The sequence below is a fragment of the Alosa sapidissima genome, chromosome 4 (genome assembly GCF_018492685.1).
Source record: "Alosa sapidissima isolate fAloSap1 chromosome 4, fAloSap1.pri, whole genome shotgun sequence".
Classification (NCBI taxonomy): domain Eukaryota; kingdom Metazoa; phylum Chordata; class Actinopteri; order Clupeiformes; family Clupeidae; genus Alosa; species Alosa sapidissima.
In genome coordinates this window covers 35,422,788-35,445,767 of record NC_055960.1, presented here as the reverse complement: position 1 = coordinate 35,445,767, position 22,980 = coordinate 35,422,788, and the positions used below count along the sequence as shown (strand labels likewise).

The following is a 22,980-nucleotide window of genomic DNA, read 5'->3' as shown; positions in this document are numbered from 1 at the left end:
AAGAGACCAGAGAGGTGTTGAACATACAGGGACAGAATGGCCGCTGTGTTAGCAAGGCGGACTTGCATCGCTATGGGCCTATGCAGCTTACCCAGCAGAGCCTCCATAGTCCTGCCATTGGCACTGAGGCAGGAGGGACCACCAAAGAGGGAGTTGGGGGAGGAGAAGAGGGGCTCCAAAGCTTGATCCACTGGGAGGAGCGAGCCACAACCAATCAGCCCTTCGCCGTACATGTTGGAAAGCACCTTAGTCTGACCAGACCAGCTACGAAAAGTAGTTGGGGAGGAAATCTGGCGACAGACCAAGTCACTAAAGTCTGGTAGGAGGGGAATGAGCGCCGCCACTGGGCGCTCAGTCATGTCTGTGTGGAACCTAGACGCAGAGGCAATGGGCTTCTCTGGAAGGGGAATATCAAAAGCCCTGGATGCCCTGCCAACGACCTCCTCAAACAGACGGGCCAGCTCGCCTCCCACGGAGCTGGCTGCACAGGGCTGTGCACAAGGTAACTCCTCTCCCTCAGACGAGAGAACAGTCTCAATGTCCACTATGGCCTCCTCATCTTTTTCCTCCAGCTCACGCGGACTGGTAGGAGGAGCAGGTTGGGGAACTGCAGGCCTTGTGCTTAGAGAAAACAGTGAGGCTGCTGAGGACTCCCCAAGCCCCCTGGCTACTCTTGCCATCTTTCTTGACGGCCCCTCGGAAACAGGAGAACCCACACGTTTACCAGAGAAAAAACGACAGCGGGCTTCCCTTGTGTATATGGACCCTTTCAAGAGAGTTCCATTATCAGCATCATAGTTGGCCCCACAAGACTTCCTTTTTAACATTCCATATGTTATCTTAATGCAGAGGAAGTAGATTGGGGCCCAAATAGAACGTTCAAGCATTGTTTTTGTTTTTATTTGTTTATTGTTGAAAGGGTCTATAGGCATAATAAAACAATTCATGCACGACTGGGGGTGGGAGAGATCACCTCCTGTGGTTGCTTCAAGGGATGTCTAAACCTGTGCTGCAGTTGCAGGAAAAGTGGCATGTTAGTCATGGAGTCATGCAGCTGCAGCAGCACCTGTCAGAACACTGCTGGAGAGGAGGAGGATGAGGATGATTAGGATAGCCTAAGTGTGTAGCCTACCTCTTCATACCAAGAAGTTTCAAGAATTGAATAGAATAGAATGGATTAATTACTAAATAAATAGGAAAAGATGCATTATTAAATAAATAGTTAAAATACAGACAAATAGATAAATACAGATAAATAATATAAATAGATAGTTAAAATATGGTAATCAACTTTGTTTCTAAACATGTTTCAAGTAAATTCTTCAGAAAGCCATCAACCTGTTTTATGGTCCTCTTTTTTCATGAATTATTCATTATCCGAGACAGCAATTTTAACCATGTACATTACTTTCAAGCATTTCCTTTAGTCTTGATTTTAAATCTGAGCATGTCATTGAATTCCCTATATGTGAAAACCTATAAAAGCACATTACATTCAGGTCTTTACAGTCCAAAAGATAAGTGATTAATTAGATTTTGACCTGGCGGCGGCGACCATATTGGATTTCTCCATTTTGAGGCATTATGGGACATTTTTGAGCCTGGCATACAGAAGATTTGAATTCTGCACCCTTCAAAACCCATAAAAATGTTGTATGCCAAAAATTAACATGATTTGCCTTCAGGGTTAATTTCTTTTGGAACTTGAGTACTTTTCAAGTGCTGTACTCAAGTAAATGTACTCCGTTACTGTCCGGCTCTGACTTTGCGAGCAATCCAACAGCGAAGAATGGGTGTGCATTTTGCATTTTTTCGCCCGTTGCAGATAATTTCTCAGGGGGGGCAGGGCCTCCCCCTAGACACCCCTGTGCAGTACTGACCTCTGCACTTTTTTTTTCACTAGATACCCACGCACCCAGCCCACCCCCATTACCCACATCTTCCTCCTGTCCGAGGGATTGCACCACTGAGGTGGCCACACTCTCCTCTCGGTTTCCTCTGAATCGTGTGCCGCTTCCTGTCTGTTGATGCAACATCGTTTGACTGCATGACCACGCAGCACTGACCTCTGTATTGCACTGCTCAAGGCCTGCAGACAATCTAAGAACCCACAAGAAACCACTGCTGTCAGCGTCATCTGGTCTTTTTATAAAATATTTTGAACATAATGCATAACTGTCACCAAAGCAATTTGCAACTGAGAATTGGCAGCTCATACTCAATTTCCAAGGACTGTAAACAGCAGTCAAATTTAACTTCGGATGGTGCATTAAACACCAACCGAATCCTTTCAGAAATACAGTTAAAAAACATTTTAAGGTTTTTAAATTAAAAAAAAACTTATTCTAGTGAGAGACCTATTTTTTGAAATACCCTTTCTTGCAAGGATGCACACGCATGCACACGCACACTGCGGTAAATGCCTACCGAAAACACAGGTAAAGTTCTATTTTGATTTATTTAACTGATGCAGAGGAAAATATTTTTTATATATATATAGATATAGAATGACATAAAAATATTTCACAAAAATACCTGAGTACAATGATAAGAGTAAAGAGAGGTGACACACAGCTAGGTTCATGAACATACAATGCACATTACATGAACATAGATTGATCAAAATATAAATTACTTCATCAAGCTTTGTATGTTTATCCCCATTGAAGTGGCGATGTGGCAAGTGTTTTAAACAAAGCTGCAGCCAAGCTTGAGATCTAACAATGTAAGTAAGTGTAGAGGGAGACACAACAGAGACACCACTGTGTTCTCTGGAAATAATTTTTCATCAGATGAAATAAGTATAAGTATAAGTATAAGTATATATACTTTTTTGATCCCGTGAGGGAAATTTGGTCTCTGCATTTAACCCAATCGGTGAATTAGTGAAACACACTCAGCACACAGTGAACACAGTGAGGTGAAGCACACACTAATCCCGGCGCAGTGAGCTGCCTGCTTCAACGGCGGCGCTCGGGGAGCAGTGAGGGGTTAGGTGCCTTGCTCAAGGGCACTTCAGCCGCGGCCCACTGGTCGCGGCTCGAACCGGCAACCCTCCGGTTACAAGTCCAGAGTGCTAACCAGTGGGCCACGGCTGCCCCCGAAGTGAAATGAAGTTATCGTCAGATAAGCGATTTCCTGACTAACCTGACGCATCATCTTGTGACACTACAGAAGACAGGTGCTGGATCAGAAGAGAGCCGAGGCGACGCAGAGACACCACAAGCCCCACTTACGCAACCGGTGGATTCTACAGTCCTCCATCTCCCTGGTGTGGTGCTTCCATGAAAACAATCAATCACATCCACAGTGATTTAACTGAGTAAATGGCAAAGGAATTGAATTGAATTTAATTGAATTGAGGAGAAATCCGACCATTTTTCACATAGATCTCCGTTTCTCAAGGTCGCCGAGTACTGTCGGTAGGGCGGGAAAAAAACAGGAACAATCAGTTTTACCCAACTCGAGTTGCTAGTTCCAACAGATAAAGTAGCTAGGCAGTTACAGCGCTACACATAGGGCTCATGGACCTCGAGAAATGGAGCACTGTGAAAAATCAGCAAATTTCTCCTTTAAATAATACAAAGAACATTGTTGCGCTGTTTCAGTAGAAATCTCGGGCTACGTTTACACTGTCAGTTAAATGTGACACAATTCCGATTTCTTTTGGTCATATGTGGCCCAATTCTGATGTGCAGCATGGTTGCGTAAACAGGAAAAAAGCGCATGGATTCTGATATTTCCAGATTAAGGCTTTTAAAATAATTTTGAAGAAATTCGGATTTCTTTTTTTCTACACTTATTTCCAGATCGGTTTCAGGCCTCATTCATATGTAGAAATAATTCAGATATGAATTGGATATGTGCCAATTCAACTGCAATTTAGATGGGTAGATCGGATGTTCCCTGTCATTTTTGTTGAAAATGCCCACAATCTTTTACGTTTTGTCATTTACGTGACATAGCCAACAATGGAACCGTGCATCAAGGCCTGCCGGGGTATACGCAGTCTTATTAAAACAATGGTCAACAAACAAATAGTTTTAAACCGCTTTTTTACCACCTTTCAACATTCAGAACATTTGATTTAAAACCCCTTTAGAATACCTGTAAACCCCTTTTCCCTTTGGATTACCAACACTGAATTTACATCACTGCGTGCCACCTGCTTGCCTGCCTACTGTCTACCTCCTTCCCTGCCTTCCTGCCCTTCCTGACCTCCTGCCTGCCTACCATCTTGCTTGTCTGCCAGACTGCTTGCATGCTCCCTGCCATTGAACACAGGTATGAGCAACAGCCATATATGTTAAGTAAGTGTGTAACGTCATGAACAGAAGGAGACCACACACTCTAGCTGCTCATATGCCATAGTTTACAGTTTTTTTCAGTTGCTAACAAGCGTTTGTCTAACCAGTTGTCACATTTTTCAAAACACAATTAGCACAGCATCGGCCTTTTGTGGCCATACCATTCACACATTTCATGTTGTTTTCACACAATATGCAGTCAGTGAACACATTTCCGCAATGCTTACATTTTCTTTACAGACAAGCTATACCTCCCAACAAAACTATGGATTGCTTTTGTGGTATTTACGAATGTTAACACACAACATCCCACAATAGCAAACACAATATTCCAATCCTTAGATACACTATCAAAACCTCTGCTTCTGCTACCAAATGGTTTTATCTCAGGTGCATCGCCTTGGATAATATCAGATGCGATGTTGATGAAAACATGTGGCCTAACTCTGAAGATCGCAGAGATTAGATACAGTAATTTTGTGCTTTTTTTAGTCCCCCCCCCCCCCCTTTTTATCTGGGCTTTTTGCTGTTGTTTTTTGTTCAGAATGCTCTTGTGTGTTTCATGGATATTTTGTTCACTGTAAGCAATACTGTAAAACTTTTTCTGTTCTATCATACTGTAAGCAGTATTTCTACTGTACCTCCTGTAGTAAACAGTAAAGGGAAAAAACTTATTTGCTTTTTACTGGAATGCTTTTGAATGTGAACATTACATGTGGACATACAGTTCCCAACCAAGAAATTTAAATAAAAAACTGAGGATAGAGCATGTTTTGCATGCAAATACCTGTAAAACTGAAACATGAACGTCTATGCAGTTTTTGTAATGTCAACAATAGCCAGTATTTTGAAACCTGGGGCCTATTGCACAAAAGCAGAATTAAGACATCCGGGATAAGTTACTGAGCTGCGCTCAATGAATCCAAAACAAGAGCGTACAGGCTTAATTGGTTTCACAACGAGCAAGCCAGGATGAGCAGACACGGATTCATCAAGCCAGGCGAAACCTATCCTGGATAAGTGTGCGCTCACGGCTCCCTCAAATAGACCCCGACACCGATCACAGATTCACCATGGCAACTAGAGCGGCATCATTGCTTCTTCTACGGTGTAAAGTAGGTAGCGTTAGCCTTTTCACAACCTTCAACACCTCCGTTTAGGAGAATATTGCAACTAGTGTCGCGACCACCATGGGCGAAATGGTTACGGTGCTCCCGTGATGTCACATTGTCGCATGACAGGTCGGTAATGGCGATATGTAAAAGTTAATTAATGATCACAAATGTTTAAAAAATGACAGTGGGTCTAGTTATATGTGATAACAATGTGTAGTGGGCAGTGGAATAACTATTGGTTTCCGTTAGTGGTGACTGCTGACTGAGATAAGGGATGAGATTAAATAGATCCTGGAACATAGCCTGGTCTGGAGCAGGCTAACTCCACAGAATAAATCGCCATGGTGACTTAAACCATAACATATCCTGCTGCCCCCTATCCCGCTTTTGTGCAGCTGGATCACGGATATATTGAGCCAGGATAACCAAGATATCCCGGCTTAATCCCTTATCCTAGTTTTGTGCAACGGGCCCCAGCACCTCAAGAAAACCTCAACTATCAGTGTGCGTTCGTTTTCCCTATTCAAAGTAAGTGTGGAACACCAACAACCAGCATGTAAACTGGACTTCATTTTTGAGTCAGTGTAAAAAAATGTGATTAATACTGCGTGAGGTCAGTACGTTTCAATTGTGTGATAATTTTGGACAAAAAACACAGGTTCGGTGTGCAAAGGCCTTAAGAGTTGTGTTTTTATGGGTCCCTGATACCAAAGCCAACTTGGCCTTTGGGTTACCTGTGATGGACTGGTGTCGCCTACACGGGCAGTCTACAACTCTCAGCCACCACACAATACTGGCCTAAGCATCGGCCCTATGAAACTTTAAGGCTATAATAATACCAAAACTAAAGGTGACCTTGTAAGACTCTACCACTGACCAATGGGAAGAGTGCAGGATCCTACCTCTAGCTCTATGGGGACAGTGCAAGACCCTGCCTTTAGCCAATGGGAACAGCGTAAGACCCTGCCTCTAGCCAATGGAAATTGTGGAAAACCCTCCACAGGCCAATGGGGGCTTGAGACTCAGTTTCCTAGAGTACATTTAATCTCGAAATGTTTTGCATCGTTTTGCTACAGTTTCTGGGTTGAACGACCAGTTTGGTCAAAACGGCTTTGAGGCTTGAATTTCCCCTGGGGATCAATAAAGTATCTATCTATCTATCTATCGGTTATGATAGTGGTTCCTCCGTGTCTCTGGGAAATAGCCGGTGCTTCTCAGGACTGGACATGTACAGTATAAGAAAAGAAAAACACTGAAGCGCACAAATTCTTGTTTATTTAAAAAGGTGAATAAAGACAAGGTTTCGATGTTCGATAACATCTTCATCTAGTGCACCTTTTTAATTAAACGTCCACGTGCGCCAGTGTTTCCTTTTCATCTGCTTTGAGGTGTTTGATGGACGAGCCAGAGGTGTCGGACACTATGTGTATACAGAACGGCCTTCTCAGCTGAAACAGAGAAACAAAAGAGTGTTCAGTGGACCACTGTTTCTGTTGAAACAGACGTTTCGCAAAGTCTTGTTGGGGCTGAGCGCATCCCTGCTTAAGGACATCTTTTAACAGAAAATTGACCAAAGGAGCTGGACTTGCAATGTTCATAAAGACAGCACTGTCAACACTTTCTGAACATGCAATTTGCATGAAGTCTACTTCAGAATGCAAGCATATTGGGGAATGAGAATGTCTTTAAGGTGGAAATTACAACAAGGAATTCCTGTGGAATTTGAAATGTTTTTGAGTCACAGACAGATAGATTTGAGTAAAAGTTACAAAAGGAAATGATGTTTAATGGTGAAACAAAACCACAGTGTGACGCCAGAGGAATGCCAATTCTGCATTACTGGAAGTTCCTGTTCCTGTTATCTGACGAGTATACAAGTGAACCTACAGCATGTTTCAATTCACAAAGTGGGGGGCAGGCCAGTTAAAGTTCCTGAATTACCGGTAAATAATTTTTTCTGACTGTTTATGGAATTATACAGGAGCCGTGTCTGGTAAAGACATCCATTAGTACACTAATGTCCGTCCAGAGCTAATACTGTAGCTATTCAACATTATCGTTGACTTTTGAGTTACGACCGCCCACCCCATCCCCCGCCCCACACTCTTGCTCATTTTGCAAGAGACGCTTCTCTGCATGTCCCATCCCAGCTGTACCTGAATGAATCAGACGACGGCTGAATGAAACCTACCTAGAGCCCTCATTTGTATACTTGCTTCAAATAGGGGGTTGAAGGGGGCAGCCCCCCCAAACGAACCGATGAAACGATGAATCAGCAGTTACCAAACTCAAGTATGAGTCAGTGTTTAATGCCTGCCTTCTCTAAGGCTCTGATGTTTCCTATACTCACACACTTACCTGTGCGGGCACCTCATTCGGAGCCCATTTGATCCACTTACAGTATGATGTACACGATGCATGTTGTGTGCAACAGAATGGGCATCCCTGTAGAAAATAACAGATCCCCTACAGCAAATAAACATTAAAACAACTAAATTAAGGTTTTTACAAAGCTTGAATGCTGCATTACTTCTTATGTTTTCAAGTTCAAAAAGATAATTAACTAACATTAATAACCACTTCCCTGGCAGCAGGACATAACACCTCTCTGGTCACTCCCCAACAGTGATTTCTCAATCTGTGAATAAAAGAAATCACAACAAAAAAACACAAGAATCCAACAAGAAATGCAACCTCGCCATCTTGTTAGGATGCACCAAAGTTTCTTATTCCTAATGTGTCTTCATTGCAGATCACTTCAAGTTGAGATGTGTCTTGTTTTTTTACCTGCAGAATTTCCTTCACAGGGACTGCAGGACATAAAAAAAAAAAATACTGATAAAATGTTGTGACTGTGAAGTACTTGTATTTTTGAAGTGTGCTTTCAATCATTGTCCTGTTGTAGAGACTATCACTCTGGTACATCACATCAGTTGTCTTGACTGACTGTGATATTTGCATTCTGTGCCTTGGTCTTTACCTGCAGGTTCAGAGACCTGTACCAGCTTTTAACATGCCTTCAGGGTAATGGACTCAGTGTAATGCAGAGCATGTAAAGATGTTGGTGACTGTTACAGCACAGTAAACCAGCTTACCAAACGGACCACCCCACACACACACACACACACACACCTACCTTCCCTGTATTGCTTGCAACCTAGTTTTATCTTTGTAGCCACATTTAATTTGCATCTATGCATTTCATCCTAGGATTGATTTCCTAGACATTGGTCAAGCCTATTCCTCGCTTAACAGAACAATATGGAAAAATCTTTGGATAGTATTAGTTCCAAATTTTAACACTTCTTGTCCATCATAGTATGTTTGCTCTGAGACCAAGAATTTAATTTCATGATGACAAACTTCAGCTTGGGTGCATCCTAACAAGATTTGTTCTCAGGCTCCACCTCTGGTTGAGAAGCGCAATAATACACAAACTAACTCCAATATAATAGAGGGAATGCACTGACAGCAGTCTGTAGAATAAAAGCCCTATTTGTTATCGAAAGAAAGCAAGAACGAAAGTAAGGAATCAAGAAAGAAAAAATGTTAAGTGCCACAATCATCTAGGCCTAGTCTATTTCTATTACTCATGTTAAAGGTTTTTGCCGTGGTAGTATCAGTATTGGTATCCCATGCCATGGTATCATAACCGAGTCATCATTTAAAGTATTGTGACGACACTAGCAGTACTAGATATGCAAAGAGTCTCCCGAAAGCTCTCCGGAGGGCCTCTTTCCTGATGGGGGGCGGGGGATGTCCATTCGCCATCCACGTGAGTTGAGTGAAACCGAAAGAGGCCCCTTTCGTGAGATGACATTGCAGTCCGATCGCCTCATCCCGCTGCCATTTCCAGCTCAAAAGGATGCGAAGACCGACCACACAGAGCGTATTCACATTGAGGCGGATGTCCTCGGAAAGCTGCATGCATGTGTAAGGAGGATGTATTACCGCAGGGAAAGCACAGTTTTATCAGATAAGGAACAGGGCAGTCACCATTTTTTCTCTTTTTGTGTTTTAATCCAAAGTTGAAGCAGACTGAGACATACATACATACAGACGTACAGCAGTTGGACACAAAGGAAAAATAAAAAAAATAAAAAACAAAATAAAAGAAAACCTTGACTCTCCATTTTACAGGACTGGAGACATGCGACACACATTCGGACACTGCTTTAACTGCATGGAAAAAAAAGAAATGCATTCTAATTTCGAACATCTCAGAGAGAGAGAAAAAAAAAATACAGGTAGTGTCCAGATAAAACTGGAGCGACCTAGACGCACTAGAAACACTGGATATAACTCTGTTGATATGAATAACAGATGTCAACACAGTCTGAACTTCAACAGTACTTCTCATCCCTTTTCAATTAATCTGTCAACATTTTGACACACAGCAAACAGACACATCTAAAATGACCGGAGAAGAAAAATCACATATGCATAGCACTGCCGCCGGACACGCAGAGCGACACAACGAGAACTTGGGGTATAAAAGATAAACATCTCTATATGTAGTAAAATATAGTCACGACTTAAGAATGGCCGTCAGGAGGCTGGAGGGGGTGGGGAATCTGAAACTACAGGGCACTACTCCAAAGCATTCCATTATTAACTAAGACTACGGTGGCCCAGAAGGCATCAAACTACGAAGCGGTTGTAACCTGGAAGCGTGCTGGATCCAGGCCAGACATCTACTGATTTAATGAGGTGGGTGGTGACCATCAGCCAGACATCTACTGATTTAATGAGGTGGGTGGTGACCCTTCAGGACCCTCTGACAGAGCAAGCAGGAGGGAGCCAACGCCTCAAACCAACCAGAATACGGCCCCGAGGAGCATTGCTACGGACCCCCACCACCACCCACAGCAGGCGTGAAGTCACTGAGGATGCAAAGGCCACTGACATCCTCTCTACCCCAAGCCGTGGGTGAGTAGCACACACCCCCGAAAAAAAAAGAAAAGGACAAGAGGTGGAGGTGTGTGTGTGAGTGTGTGTGTGTGTGTATGTGTATGTGTATATGTAAGGGGTCACATTAGGGCTTCAGAAAATCAGTGAATGAATCTACATTCCATGAGTCGTAATCAATAAACATTTTGCTAGATCTGTAAGTTAGTGACAGTAGCAATCTCATATATTTGACCCATCCCACCCCACGAAGAACAACCAGGTGCATGGACAGAAAACTCACAATGTACTTTAGTATGGCAAATGAGGGGGGTCAGATCTAGGGAGTCTAGGCTTAATGCATCATCACGAGCAGACAACCTCCCGTCCCCACCCAATGCTAACAGGGCCTCCATGAAAAATCTTCAACCCAGAACCAGAAAAAGAGAACAGGCTACTCATATCACAAGTGTGCTCGGCAACAATTGATGGACCTACTGTATGGCTTTGTATGCGAGTAGAAAAGGAAAGAGAGGGAAAAGAGAAAGAAAGAAAGAAAGAAAGAAAGAAAGAAAGAAAGAGAGAGAGAGAGAGAGAGAGAGAGAGAGACAGAGACAAAGAACAGAAAGAGACTCTAAACTGTTGTGCCCCCTCTTTGGCTGGCTGGCCGGATTGCTAACAAAATGAATAAACAAAACGAATAAACGTGTGGTAAACAGGACTCTAAAAACACGCGTACACAAATCAAATTAATTCTGTTGCATCGGTTTCTCCGTAATTCTGGATCCTTCGCCTTCCCCAGAAATCAGCAGAACGCAGGGAGAGAACCCTCAAGCATTCCCAGAATGCCACAGTGGATGATTCTTTAAAACAGCGGAGTAATAAAAAGAAATTATTTTAAAAAAGAAAAGGGGGGAAAAAACATTTGTAGGGAAAACCTTCTAATCCTGGCAATTTCATAAAATTCATGCCGTCTATTTCCCAGGATATAGTTGAATTATTGCTTCCTTTTCTTTCTTTCTTTCAAACGATTTCCATGTACGTATGCAGTGTGTGTGTGTGTGTGTGTGTGTGTGTGTGTGTATACATATTCTCCTTCTATTGAACACAGGTAAGTGTGTGAATGTGAGTGTGCATCATCTGAGCATAGATGTCTGCTTGTATGTCTATGTATATATATGTATGTATATATGTGTGCGTGTGTGAGTGTGTGTGTGTGCGCGCGTGTATGTATGTATGTGTGTGTGTGTGTGTGTGTGTGTGCGCGCGTGTATGTATGTGTATGTGTGTGTGTGTGTGTGTGTGTGTGTGTGTGTGTGTGTACATGCATGTCCTCTTTGTTAGAGCATGAGTGTGTTTCAGTTTGACTGACTGCAGGTGAGTGTGTCCCCTCTTCAGAGATCAGGGTTCTGTGTGTCCGGGTCTGTATTCTGTGCTGTGGTAATCTTCTTCCTCCTCTTCATCAGCAGGGGGTTTGTGGAGTCCTTGATGGTCTTGATCTTGATCTGGTCGTAGTCCACACGCATAGTGGCCAAGGCACTCGTCATCTCCTCCTACACACAAGACAAACGGAGGGGAGGGTTTTACCCGTCATAAACAAAGGAACTATTTGTGTGTGTGTGTGTGTGTGTGTGTGTGTGTGTGTGTGTGTGTGTGTGTGTGTGTGTGTAGTGAGGTTACTCCAGAGGCAGAGAAGAGAGAGTGGAAAGGAAGTGAAAGGAACTCGGGCTAGGCGATATGGCTAAAAACTGTATCATGATATAAGTATTTCATATCGGTCGATATTGATAATTATTGATTTTTAAAAAAAATCTATTTCAGATAAGGACCAGAAAGAAAAAAAAAGTTCAATTTAAACACTTTTATTTTAAACTTAACCTTCACCTCAGTTATCAATCAAAGCAAACAGGGAAAAGAAATAGCAACACAATCATGAAAAACAAAATAAATGTCCACATAAGTCTGAATGAAAAGCAGCACTGTTTGAAGCCTGGAAATATTGTAAACAAAGTTTTAATTTGCTAGTTTATCACTGGTTAGACTGTTCAGTTTCCCCACGTGTGTTTAAGTTTCAAATACTTTTTCTCCTTGGAACAGGCCCGTTTGAGTCTTGGAAAATACTTTTCCATTTGCATCAGGATTGGAATGATTAGAACTTAGCAGTCAAATTGAATGCAAGAGTTTTGAACAAATTCGTGCAGCGTGCTAATGATGCTAACCGAATTTAATAGCAATTTAGCCAGTCGTCTTGCACGATTGTGAATGTTTGGATGTGCATGAGGAGGGATGCGCCTGTTGAGAGGGAGAAAGAGAGACAGAGTGCACGGGGCAAGGACTCATTGAGAGTCTGTGTTGAGGTAGGCCTACTTCTATCGCCTACTCTGGTAGAGTTGCACATACTAGCAACAATGCAAGATATATTTTGCCTATATTTATGGACAACGTAAGGCGGGAAGTGTGTGTTTTATTTATCGAATGTTCTATCGAACGTATTTTTTATTGATATCGATTACATGTCTATTGCGATACATATCGCTATCGTTTTATCGCCCAGCCCTAATGTGAACCCATGCTAAAGTATGTGAACCCATGCTGAAGCTGACTAAAAAGAGCAACAAAAAATCTTTTGAAAATTCCTTAATTTAAAACATGAGGAAAAATCTAAACTTTAAGGACACCATTTTTCTTTGTGAATGGTAAAATGGAAAAATAAATAAATAAATAAATAAATAAATAAATAAATAAATAAATGTTCTTCCTTAAAATACAGGGGGCATAACTATACACATAAGTATACAACAGATCCACAGCTGATATAAGCCAAGTAGACTCAGGAGTATATGTATAAGTATATATACTCTTTTGATCCCGTGAGGGAAATTTGGTCTCTGCATTTATCCCAATCTGTGAATTAGTGAAACACACACAGCACACAGTGTACACACAGTGAGGTGAAGCACACAGTGTACACACAGTGAGGTGAAGCACACACTAATCACGGCGCAGTGAGCTGCCTGCATCAACAGCGGCGCTCGGGGAGCAGTGAGGGGTTGGGTGCCTTGCTCAAGGGCACTTCAGCCGTGCCTACTGGTCGGGGTTCGAACCGGCAACCCTCCGGTTACAGATCCAAAGCGCTAACCAATAGGCCACGGCTGCCCCAAAGATTGGATGTGAACCATAGCAGTTTATCTAGTTCATGCCCCAGCATAACGTCTTGTGATGTGAGTCCTGTGGTGTGTGTGTGTGTGTGTGTGTCCATGCTCACCTTGACCTCCTCCCAGGCGTCCTGTTCTTCCTTGAGGACTCTGCTGGTGTGGAGGGGAGTCATAGGCACTTCTATTGTCTGCTGCAGGAACACAGGGAGAAGGACACAGCACTTTACTACAGGTACAGACACAAACAGACACTCTCGCTACTAAAAGTAATCACCACACCATACACACACACAGACACAGATAAACACATTAAAAGTAATAAGCATGCCCCACACACACACACACTTTACTAAAAGTAATCACAATGACGCACACATTCATTAGGCTATACAGGCTGTCACAACACTACAAACACACACTGCTAGTTTACTCCAGACTACCACCACACTACAGTCACGTTCATAAACACACACACACACACACACACACTAATAGACGTTAAAGATACATGAATATAGTGTGTGTAGTGTGAATATGTGTTTAATAATGTGTCCACTTTGAAGCGTGTGTGTACAGTGAGGTGTGTATTTGTGTGTGTGTATGTATGTATGTATGTAGGTATGTGTGTGTGTGTGTGTGTGTGTGTGCGTATCTGTGTCCACTGCGAGTTGTGTGTACAGTGTGTGTGTGTCCTATCCACTGCAAGTTGTTTGTGTGCAAACTAAGGGGAGAGTGAGTGTGTGTGTGTGTGTGTGTGTGTGTGCATGCGCGTGTACTAACGTTGATCCAGGGGTGATTCATGAACTCTGTGATGGTCATCCTCTCGGTGGGCTCTGTCTTCAAGAGGGTTCTGATGAGGTCTTTGGCTGTGAGAAAACACACACACACGTGATGAGAAAACACATGCATACGTAATAAGGTCTTCGGCTGTGAGAAAAAGCACACGCGCACACGCGCAATGAGAAAACACATACACCTGTAATAAGGTCATTGGCTGTGAGAAAAAATCCACAGACACAAAAGACAGACGCGTAGGCACACAACAGTCATAACAAAATGCAGACGTCATCATCAAGCTAATTGGAAGTTCTTCACGCCTCTCTGTATCCGTTTGGACATGCGTGTGTGTAGTTTGTGTGTTGCAACAATTTCCTTAATTTCTTCAGAGAGAGACCGTGAGCGAGCAATCGAGCGTTTTTTCAACACTGTCCTGGGGTGAGTGAGTCACCTAGAGAGACCTCTACATGTTCACAAACTGACACACAAAGTTGCAGACAGAACCCCATATACATGTTTCATCTGTGCACCTCGTACGACACGACACGAGACCACAGACAGATGTGGAGAGGAGCAGAAATCGAGTGTCTAGAAGTTTCCATTCTCCGTCAAATTCCATTTACTGTAGGTCACCAATATGCCTTTTCAGATGCAACGTCTTCCATTAACAGCTTGCAATACACACAGCTTACAATCACTGCAAAAATGTACGTACAGTACAGACAACTTCTTCAAGGCAACGTCTTCCATAAACAGGCAACATCTTTCATAAACAGCCTTCATTACACATTGCTTACGATCGCTGCAAAAATGTACGGTACAGACAACTTCTTCCAGGCAACGTCTTCCATAAACAGACAACGTCTTCCATAAAGAGCTTTCAATACACACTGCTTACGATCACTGCAAAAATGTACGGTACAGTAGTGCAAACCGAAAATCAGCAATCTGGTCCCCTGTGCAGGATGCCACTCTTCGACTCGAAACTTCCAACATATGACAGAGATCGATAAAGATCTGGGGTTGTTGTGGTCAAACTGGCTACACTTTAAAGAAATGTAGACATTAAAAGGATGATCAATTATTTTGGGCTTTTCTTATCCATGACCTCTGACGTCAACCTCCCTTAGTTATTTTAAGTCATATGTCATGTCAGCTCTTGTTCTTTCATTTTATATAATCCATCAAGAATACCCTGTTTTAGTCCTATACATAACGGTAAGACTTTGTCTACAACAGACTTGTTGCTCTCATGCTCGCTAAGATGCTTAGTTTGTAGATGCTGTGTTTGTAACCTGTCTCAGCGTTGTGAATAAAGCTTTGTACTCTGTGGTCTCGGCTTGCCAGTGTATTACCTTTTGCCTCTGGATTAACACTTAATTTTTACCACACCACTCTTCGACTAGAGAGGAATACTTCCTATATATGACAGAGATAGATAAAGATCTTCACTGAGTGATTTCGAGAGCACAGAGTATGTCCTACCTTCCTCGGACACGTCTGACCATTCTGGGTTGGGGAACTCGTACTGGCCCATGCGGATACGTCTCTTCATGCCGGGAGAGATGGCCAGTCCGTGGTTGGAGTAAAATGGAGGGTAACCACAAAGCCTGGGGAGGGAAGGAGGGGGAGAGTTACACACATCAGCTACAACCAAGAGAGTTACACACATCAGCTACAATCAAGAGAGTTACACACATCAGCTACAACCAAGGTTAAACAAGACTATTGAGGTGGAAGCATGGCTGAGCTGGGCTAGCGTGCAGTAGCCAGAAGAGTTGTGGGTTCAATTCCCAACTGCCACTGTTGTGCCCTTGACTAATAGCCTGGAGATTCCAGATCCTGGTAATATAGAAAGATTAAGGGTCTGGCCACAAATAATGTAATGGCCCAACTCGAGGAGTGGCACCAAGCGTCCATTTGAAAATCTTACTGCACGCAATTGGATAACACAATATGATCAATGTTTACTGACTGATTCCGGACTTTGATGCAATTGGATAACACTATGACAGTCCACTGTTTAGCTCGCCTCTGGCCCGACTATATCAGATACACCGATGTGATTGGTTCCCCACAATACAAGTGGCAAAAGTAAATAAAATAAACAAACAAGGTTTAACAGCCACATTTACATTAAAGCCCACTATATCTATAAGTTATACACATATGGAAGTAAAACACAGTCTACGCATAAAAATAAAACATGTATTGTAACGCCTCCAATTACCACCCCTTTCGTTTTGCAGCCTTACAGTGTGTTTACAGCTCTTCGAGTCACGGTAAAATGTCATTTTTGGTACATAGCTAATTTAGATACACCTATGCAGACATCCCAAGTCTCCCGGAAGTTCCGGGAGTCTCCTGCATATTGATAACGGCTCCCTGACACCCGCAAATTAGATAAAATCACCCGGAATCTAGAGCGAGCGAGCGAGCAAGAGCGCACACACGAGACCGAAACTTCAAATCGTGAGTGCATCTGAGTGTAGCCCGCACACGAGGGGGATGGAGAGAGAGAGAAAGGTAGTGTGTGTGCCTGTTTAAGACAAAGAGCATCCTGATTGGCCTGTTTCAGTTCAGTTCAGTAGCGTCATAGCAGAGGCAGAGTGCCCCCCAAAAAAAGGAACATTTAAGACCCATTTCACATCAGACTACACGAAAGTGTACCCTTGTCTCATAAGAGTTCAAAATAACGATAGTCTTGCATGCTACACTGTTTGTAACAGTGACTTTAGCATTGCCCATGACGGGTGAAATTATTGCAAATGACATGTGGTGAGTTTAACAAGTGTCATTTCATGTGCATATAACTGGACGGCCCATCTCCCATTTTAACACATTCAGCTAAAATAACATAATTAAATACTTCCCATAATTTACATGAGAGAGAAGGGAGGTGGGGGGTGGGTTAGTCCATGACACGTGAGTTTTTGAGTTTGTGTGCATGAGTGCGTGAGTGTGTTGTGTGTTTGTGTGTGAGCCTGCATGTGAGAATGAGTGTGTACAGTATGTGTGAGAGAAAGCGAGTGAAAGTGTGTGTGTGATCATGAGTTTGTGTGTCACATGACGCATGGGCCAAAGTTCTAAAAACATTATTGTAGGTGACTCCATTGTATGTGAGGGGTGGCTAAAATTAGTTCTAAAAAACTAGAAGTAGTATCATCATAGGTGAGGGACAGTTACTCTAAGGCACACTTATAAGATGTACATGGATGTACATGAGTGTGTGTGTGTATAAGACAACGTGTATGAGTTTTTGTGAGTGTGTGTGTGTGTGTATAATATATATTATGTGTGTGAGTGATCATGAGTGAGTGACAGCTAGGCTGAGGCACACTTACAAGATGTACATGATGACCCCGAGCGACCACATATCACAGGACTTGTCATACTTCTCTGGACCAAGGACCTCTGGGGCTGAAACAAAGGGGACAACAGAAAGGCCAGTCAAACCCAAACGAAAGACGTGCCAACATCTCCTGATTCCACTGAAGAGTCAGAAACATCATTAAACCAAATAAAATGTCAGAACCACAATTTTCATTTTGAAGAAATCGGCCCTGTCTCCCTCTTAATAATAATAATAACAATGGCAATCATCATCATCATCGTCATCATTTGTGTATCTATATAGCACTGTTCTCAAACTCAAGGTGACTTTACAAAGAGCTATTTAATGAATTTAATCAATTATTTGCCCAAGAGTGCACATTTACATCCGTTGTTTAAGTGTGTATGGCAGTAGGTCTTTCGTTTCCATGGATACAGACGAGTCAGGTGTTCTTCCTTACCAACATAGTAGGGAGTGTAGCAGGGCGTGGCGAGGGAGTTGTGCATCGTCGTCTCCTTGGCGAAGCCAAAGTCAGTCAGCTTCAGAGTGGCGTTGTTGGGCCTTTTGGTGGAATACAGGAGGTTCTCGGGCTGCAAACAAACGAAACGAAGGAACGAAACTCAAGTCAAACAGAAACTGGACCGCATACTAATAGTATGACTAATACACACATACGCATGGAAACACTCATATGGAAAAAAATGTGTGTGTGAAAGCATGGGTACCTTTACGTCTCTGTGTGCAATGTTAATGGCATGAAGGAACTGTATCGCCTCCCCGATACTCATCATAATGTCAGAGGCCTCTGTCAGAACAGCACAGATGGTAAACACACATGTGCTTCACTTCAAACAAAGTAATACACACCAATAACAATAACACAAACAGAAATACACGAAACGCAACAAGACTGCAGGGGCTGATATTACTGATATTAAACTTCCAGCACTATGGGGCCGCAACCGCTCCCTGTGGCTGAGGGTGTAGGGAAGACAGGCTGCGACTCTCTGTGAAAGCGTATGTATTACTTGAAGAGGTGAATGTAAGCAGGTTGCATAAGAAGAGGGTGCAGCAAAGACAGGCTTTGGGATCATACGGGCGGTGGTAATGTAGTGGCTAAGGAGCTGGGCTAGCATGTAGCGTAGTGGCTAAGGAGCTGGGCTAGCATGTAGCTTAGTGGCTAAGGAGCTGGGCTAGCATGTAGCTTAGTGGCTAAGGAGCTGGGCTAGCATGTAGCGTAGTGGCTAAGGAGCTGGGCTAGCATGTAGCGTAGTGGCTAAGGAACTGGGCTAGCATGTAGCGTAGTGGCTAAGGAACTGGGCTAGCATGTAGCTTAGTGGCTAAGGAGCTGGGCTACTGTATGTAGTAGCCTGAAATATCCAACTTCCACCATTGTGCCCTTGAGCAAGGCACTTAACCCCAAGGTGCTCCGGGAACAATGGCCCTCGTGATAGAAGTGACATTTCAAGAAGAGAAATATAAGTTGCTTTGGATAAAAGACTCTGCTAAATGAATACATGTAACATGCCTCTCTCTGTGAAAGCGTGGTCCCCACGGTCCTGAATCCGACTGAACAGCTCTCCTCCGTCCATGCTGAAACACAGAACAGGACACAACACACACAGCCAGTCAAACTGCAGTCCAAGTCAGTGCATGTACTGTACGCTGGCAAGACTAAGGTCAGAGTCAATGCGTATTCTGGCCATTCAGATCACCATTTCATCATTATAAATACTGGAGCCCTGCAAGGCTGAGTTCTGAGTCCATTCATATACACATTTTACACCAATGACTGTCTCAGCCCATCTCCCATGACAAGGTATTTCACATATTCTGATGACACTGCCATACTCGCACTTCTATCAGACACAGCCTACTGTCACTCACTTCTCATAGTGGTGTGCAGACAACCACCTCCTCCTTGATGCAACAAAAACATAATAACTCGTATTTGGCAGCAAAACTACTCCAAAGGATCCCATACACATCAACAACCAACCAATAGAGATAGTGGACAGCTATAAACAACCAACCAGTACAGATAGTGGACAGCTTTAAATACCTTGGCATCGCTATCGACAGCAAGCTTACCTTCAACCAACACATCACAGACATCCACTCATGCTGTCAACAAAGACTATGTCATCCACACACTCAGGTCCCTCTCAGTTCAACCCTGCCTTCTGCTCCTGCTGTGTGGCAGCAGCATAGGATCCATTCTTTTGCACTCGGCTACTTAAACCATTAGAGAATCTAAACTCTACTTCAAACCTATCCTTGCACTGCTGCTATATTTCTTATATTACTACAAGTATGTTTACATTTTTCTCTTATATTGTTCATATTTAATGCTGGTCTCTTACAATGTCCATATTTATTGCTGGTCGCTAGACTTTAACCCTGCACTGTTGGACTTATTTGCACTACCACCATGACACACACCTCATTAAGCATCTTACCACTGCATACTGAATCACAGTAGCATCTTACCACTGCATACTGAATCAGTTCCTGCCCTGTCACTGCAAGCGCCTCATGCTTATACATCCTTAGTACATTCATGTGGATGTTTTAGCATCTTTAGTATATTTTACTGTTCTTTTTTTGCTATTTTATCATCCTGTTTATGTTGTTGTGTGTGGTGCCTTAAGCTACTGCGACCTTGAATTTCCCCTTGGGGATCAATAAGTATAAGTATATATACTCTTTTGATCCTGTGAGGGAAATTTGGTCTCTGCATTTATCCCAATCCGTGAATTAGTGAAACACACTCAGCACACAGTGAACACAGTGAGGTGAAGCACACACTAATCCCGGCGCAGTGAGCTGCCTGCAACAACAGCTGCGCTCGGGGAGCAGTGAGGGGTTAGGTGCCTTGCTCAAGGGCACTTCAGCCGTGCCTACTGGTCGGGGTTCGAACCGGCAACCCTTCGGTAACACGTCCGAAGCGCTAACCAGTAGGCCACGGCTGCCCTCAAAGTATCCATATATCTATTGATCTATCGTTTGATGACCCATATGGCGCAGTAGGGGGGCAATTCTATTGCCTTAAATGCCCTTTTAGGGGTAGAGAGGCAGGCTGGCGGGAAACTACCACAGAGCGGTCTAAGTGAGCATGCTGGTTTGTAGCCCAATTTCTCATAAATGTGATTTTGACAGAATGTGCGTGTTTGAGTCTGAGTGTGTGACTGAAAGATAGACTCAGAATAGCAGTGCAGTATCATTCATGCTTACTAGGGCTAAGGCGCAGCCCTGACCACAGCCTTGATAACTTCCTCAGATGTCGCTAGGCCACGGCCCAGGGGTGAGCTGGTTTTCGTGAAAACGCCCCAGATGAGGGGAAGGGGGCCAGGCATCGGATGTAAAGGGCAAAGCCTGCAAGCTCATCTGTGGTCAGGTAGTCAGCCTCGGTTATGCGCGTCCTCCCAGCTGTTGGTTACAGCGTTTACGGTCAGGCACAACCAGATATGTCTGTCAGCATAACATAGACTTAGAGTGTGTGAGAGAGAGAGAGAATGAGAGTGAGTGAGTGAGTGAGAGAGAGAGTGAAAGTGCATGTGTAAAATAAAGGCAAAGGAAACTTAAAAATCCTGCCTTCCGGAGAAAGGCATCGAGGCATGTCCAAATGAAATATTCATATAAAATTCTGCCTTCTAAGTTACCTTCATACTGCCAAATTTTGAAGGCAATGTATTAAGTAATTTGTCAGTATCCCGGCAATGGTATTCTGAGTTGCTATCTTGCGCGGCCGTCCAATATAAAGTTCATAGCTGATACCTTGATGTCTGTTATGGCAAGCGAGGCTGCTGCCTTCCATTTCGAACAGACCTATAGAATGTTTCACATAGGTCAGCATTCCTATACATTAAGTATCCTATACATTTAGTATGCATGAGGCAGTCCAGTGGTTGTACTACACGAGGCAGTCCACTGGTTGCACTACAAAGCAGAGAAATGGCCTTGATGTGGTTTGAGTCCAATGCAGACCCTAGTGACATGAGAAGGGTCGAATCATCGTTATATTGAAGGTGCAATCCTCCATCAGGGTGAAAGGTCCACAGCCTGCTCAGCGGTGTGTTTAACAGAAACGGACTCTACATGGGGAAACAACGGGTAGCTGGTGGGGACAGTTACGTTTAAGTACTTAATGGTTGTAACTCAAATGGCTCTTATGAGAAAGTACGGTAGTACAGTAAGGTCATAATAAGAACATCATACCAAGTCAAACACTGTGCTGTTAGTGTGAGGGTCTGGAGCTGCTTTGGTACTTCAGAGCCTGGGTAACAAAATTAAGGTTTTGGAGTAGCCTAGTCAAGGTCCTGACTTGAATCCAAATGAGATGCTGTGGTGACACGACCTTAAACAGGTAGTTCATGCTCAAAAACCCTCCAATATGGAATAAAACAATTCTGCAAAGAAGAGTGGGCCAACATCCCTCTGCAGTTGTGTAAAAGACTAGTTTGAAACGTTTGATTGCTGTTGTTGCCGCCAAGGGAGGGTCACCCGGTTACTAGGTTTAGGGGGGCAATTACTTTTTCCCATGGGTGATATAGGTCTTGAATAACTCTTTACCTTCAATAAATTAAATGATAATTACAGTGCATGAAAATGCACCATTCTGTTATCCGAAGTCTTCTTCTTACCAAATTTCTGCGTCTAATTCAGCTTTAACCGTTTAACGTAGAAACTTTGTAACGTAGGTCTTGAAAAGGACACGTGGGGAATGTATTTTTCACTTTTGTAAACTTTATACTTTTTGTGTAAAGTGTAATTTCGAGGAAATTACCAGTGCATGAAAATATAAACATACTGTATATTAACATAAAATGCAAAACAAACTTTTATTTGGAAACAGTTGGCAGGAGTCATAGTTGATAACAACTGACAGTTGAAATGTCTAAACCAGTGGTCTCCAACACGGTGCCCGCAGGCACCAGGTAGCCCGCGGGACGGCTATGAGGCGCCCCCAACTCACTCTGTGTCTCTCCATTCTACAAGGATATAAGGCACATTCCTTCCAACTTTCTATCCATTCATCCTCTTCAAACCATTCACTCATCCACCCATTAAACTATACATCAACATCCATTCAACAATCTGCCTATCAACATCCATTCAACTTTCTGTCTATCAACATCCATTACACTATCTACATTCAACTTTTAAACTATATACTCTGTCTCAGGCTTTAAGCATACAATCTGGCTCTCTTAAGACTACTATTTCCTCTGCCCACAACTGTTTCAAAATACATGTCCTCACTACAATAATTCACTATTAAATAATTTAACTATTTAAACTACTCAACTATTTAACTGTTCAGCCATTTCAACTGTCAGTTGTCATCAACCATGACTCCTGCCAACTGTTTCCAAATAAAAGTTTGTTTGGCATTTTATGTTAAT

General features: G+C 43.0%; 1 protein-coding gene across 1 annotated transcript in view; it reads right to left on the bottom strand.

Moving 5' to 3' along the window:
• Positions 1-9,420: 9,420 nt before the first annotated feature.
• Positions 9,421-22,980, bottom strand: part of mapkapk2a (MAPK activated protein kinase 2a) — a 66,400-nt gene continuing 52,840 nt past the window's right edge. Inside the window, exons 3-10 of the mRNA XM_042089516.1 lie at positions 19,104-19,168; positions 18,301-18,380; positions 18,036-18,165; positions 17,586-17,661; positions 15,727-15,851; positions 14,245-14,330; positions 13,575-13,655; positions 9,421-11,862 (exon numbers count right to left, since the gene is read on the bottom strand). Coding sequence (XP_041945450.1) covers positions 11,704-11,862; positions 13,575-13,655; positions 14,245-14,330; positions 15,727-15,851; positions 17,586-17,661; positions 18,036-18,165; positions 18,301-18,380; positions 19,104-19,168 — 802 coding nt within the window. The 3' untranslated portion in view covers positions 9,421-11,703. The remainder of the gene's footprint in view (positions 11,863-13,574; positions 13,656-14,244; positions 14,331-15,726; positions 15,852-17,585; positions 17,662-18,035; positions 18,166-18,300; positions 18,381-19,103; positions 19,169-22,980) is intronic.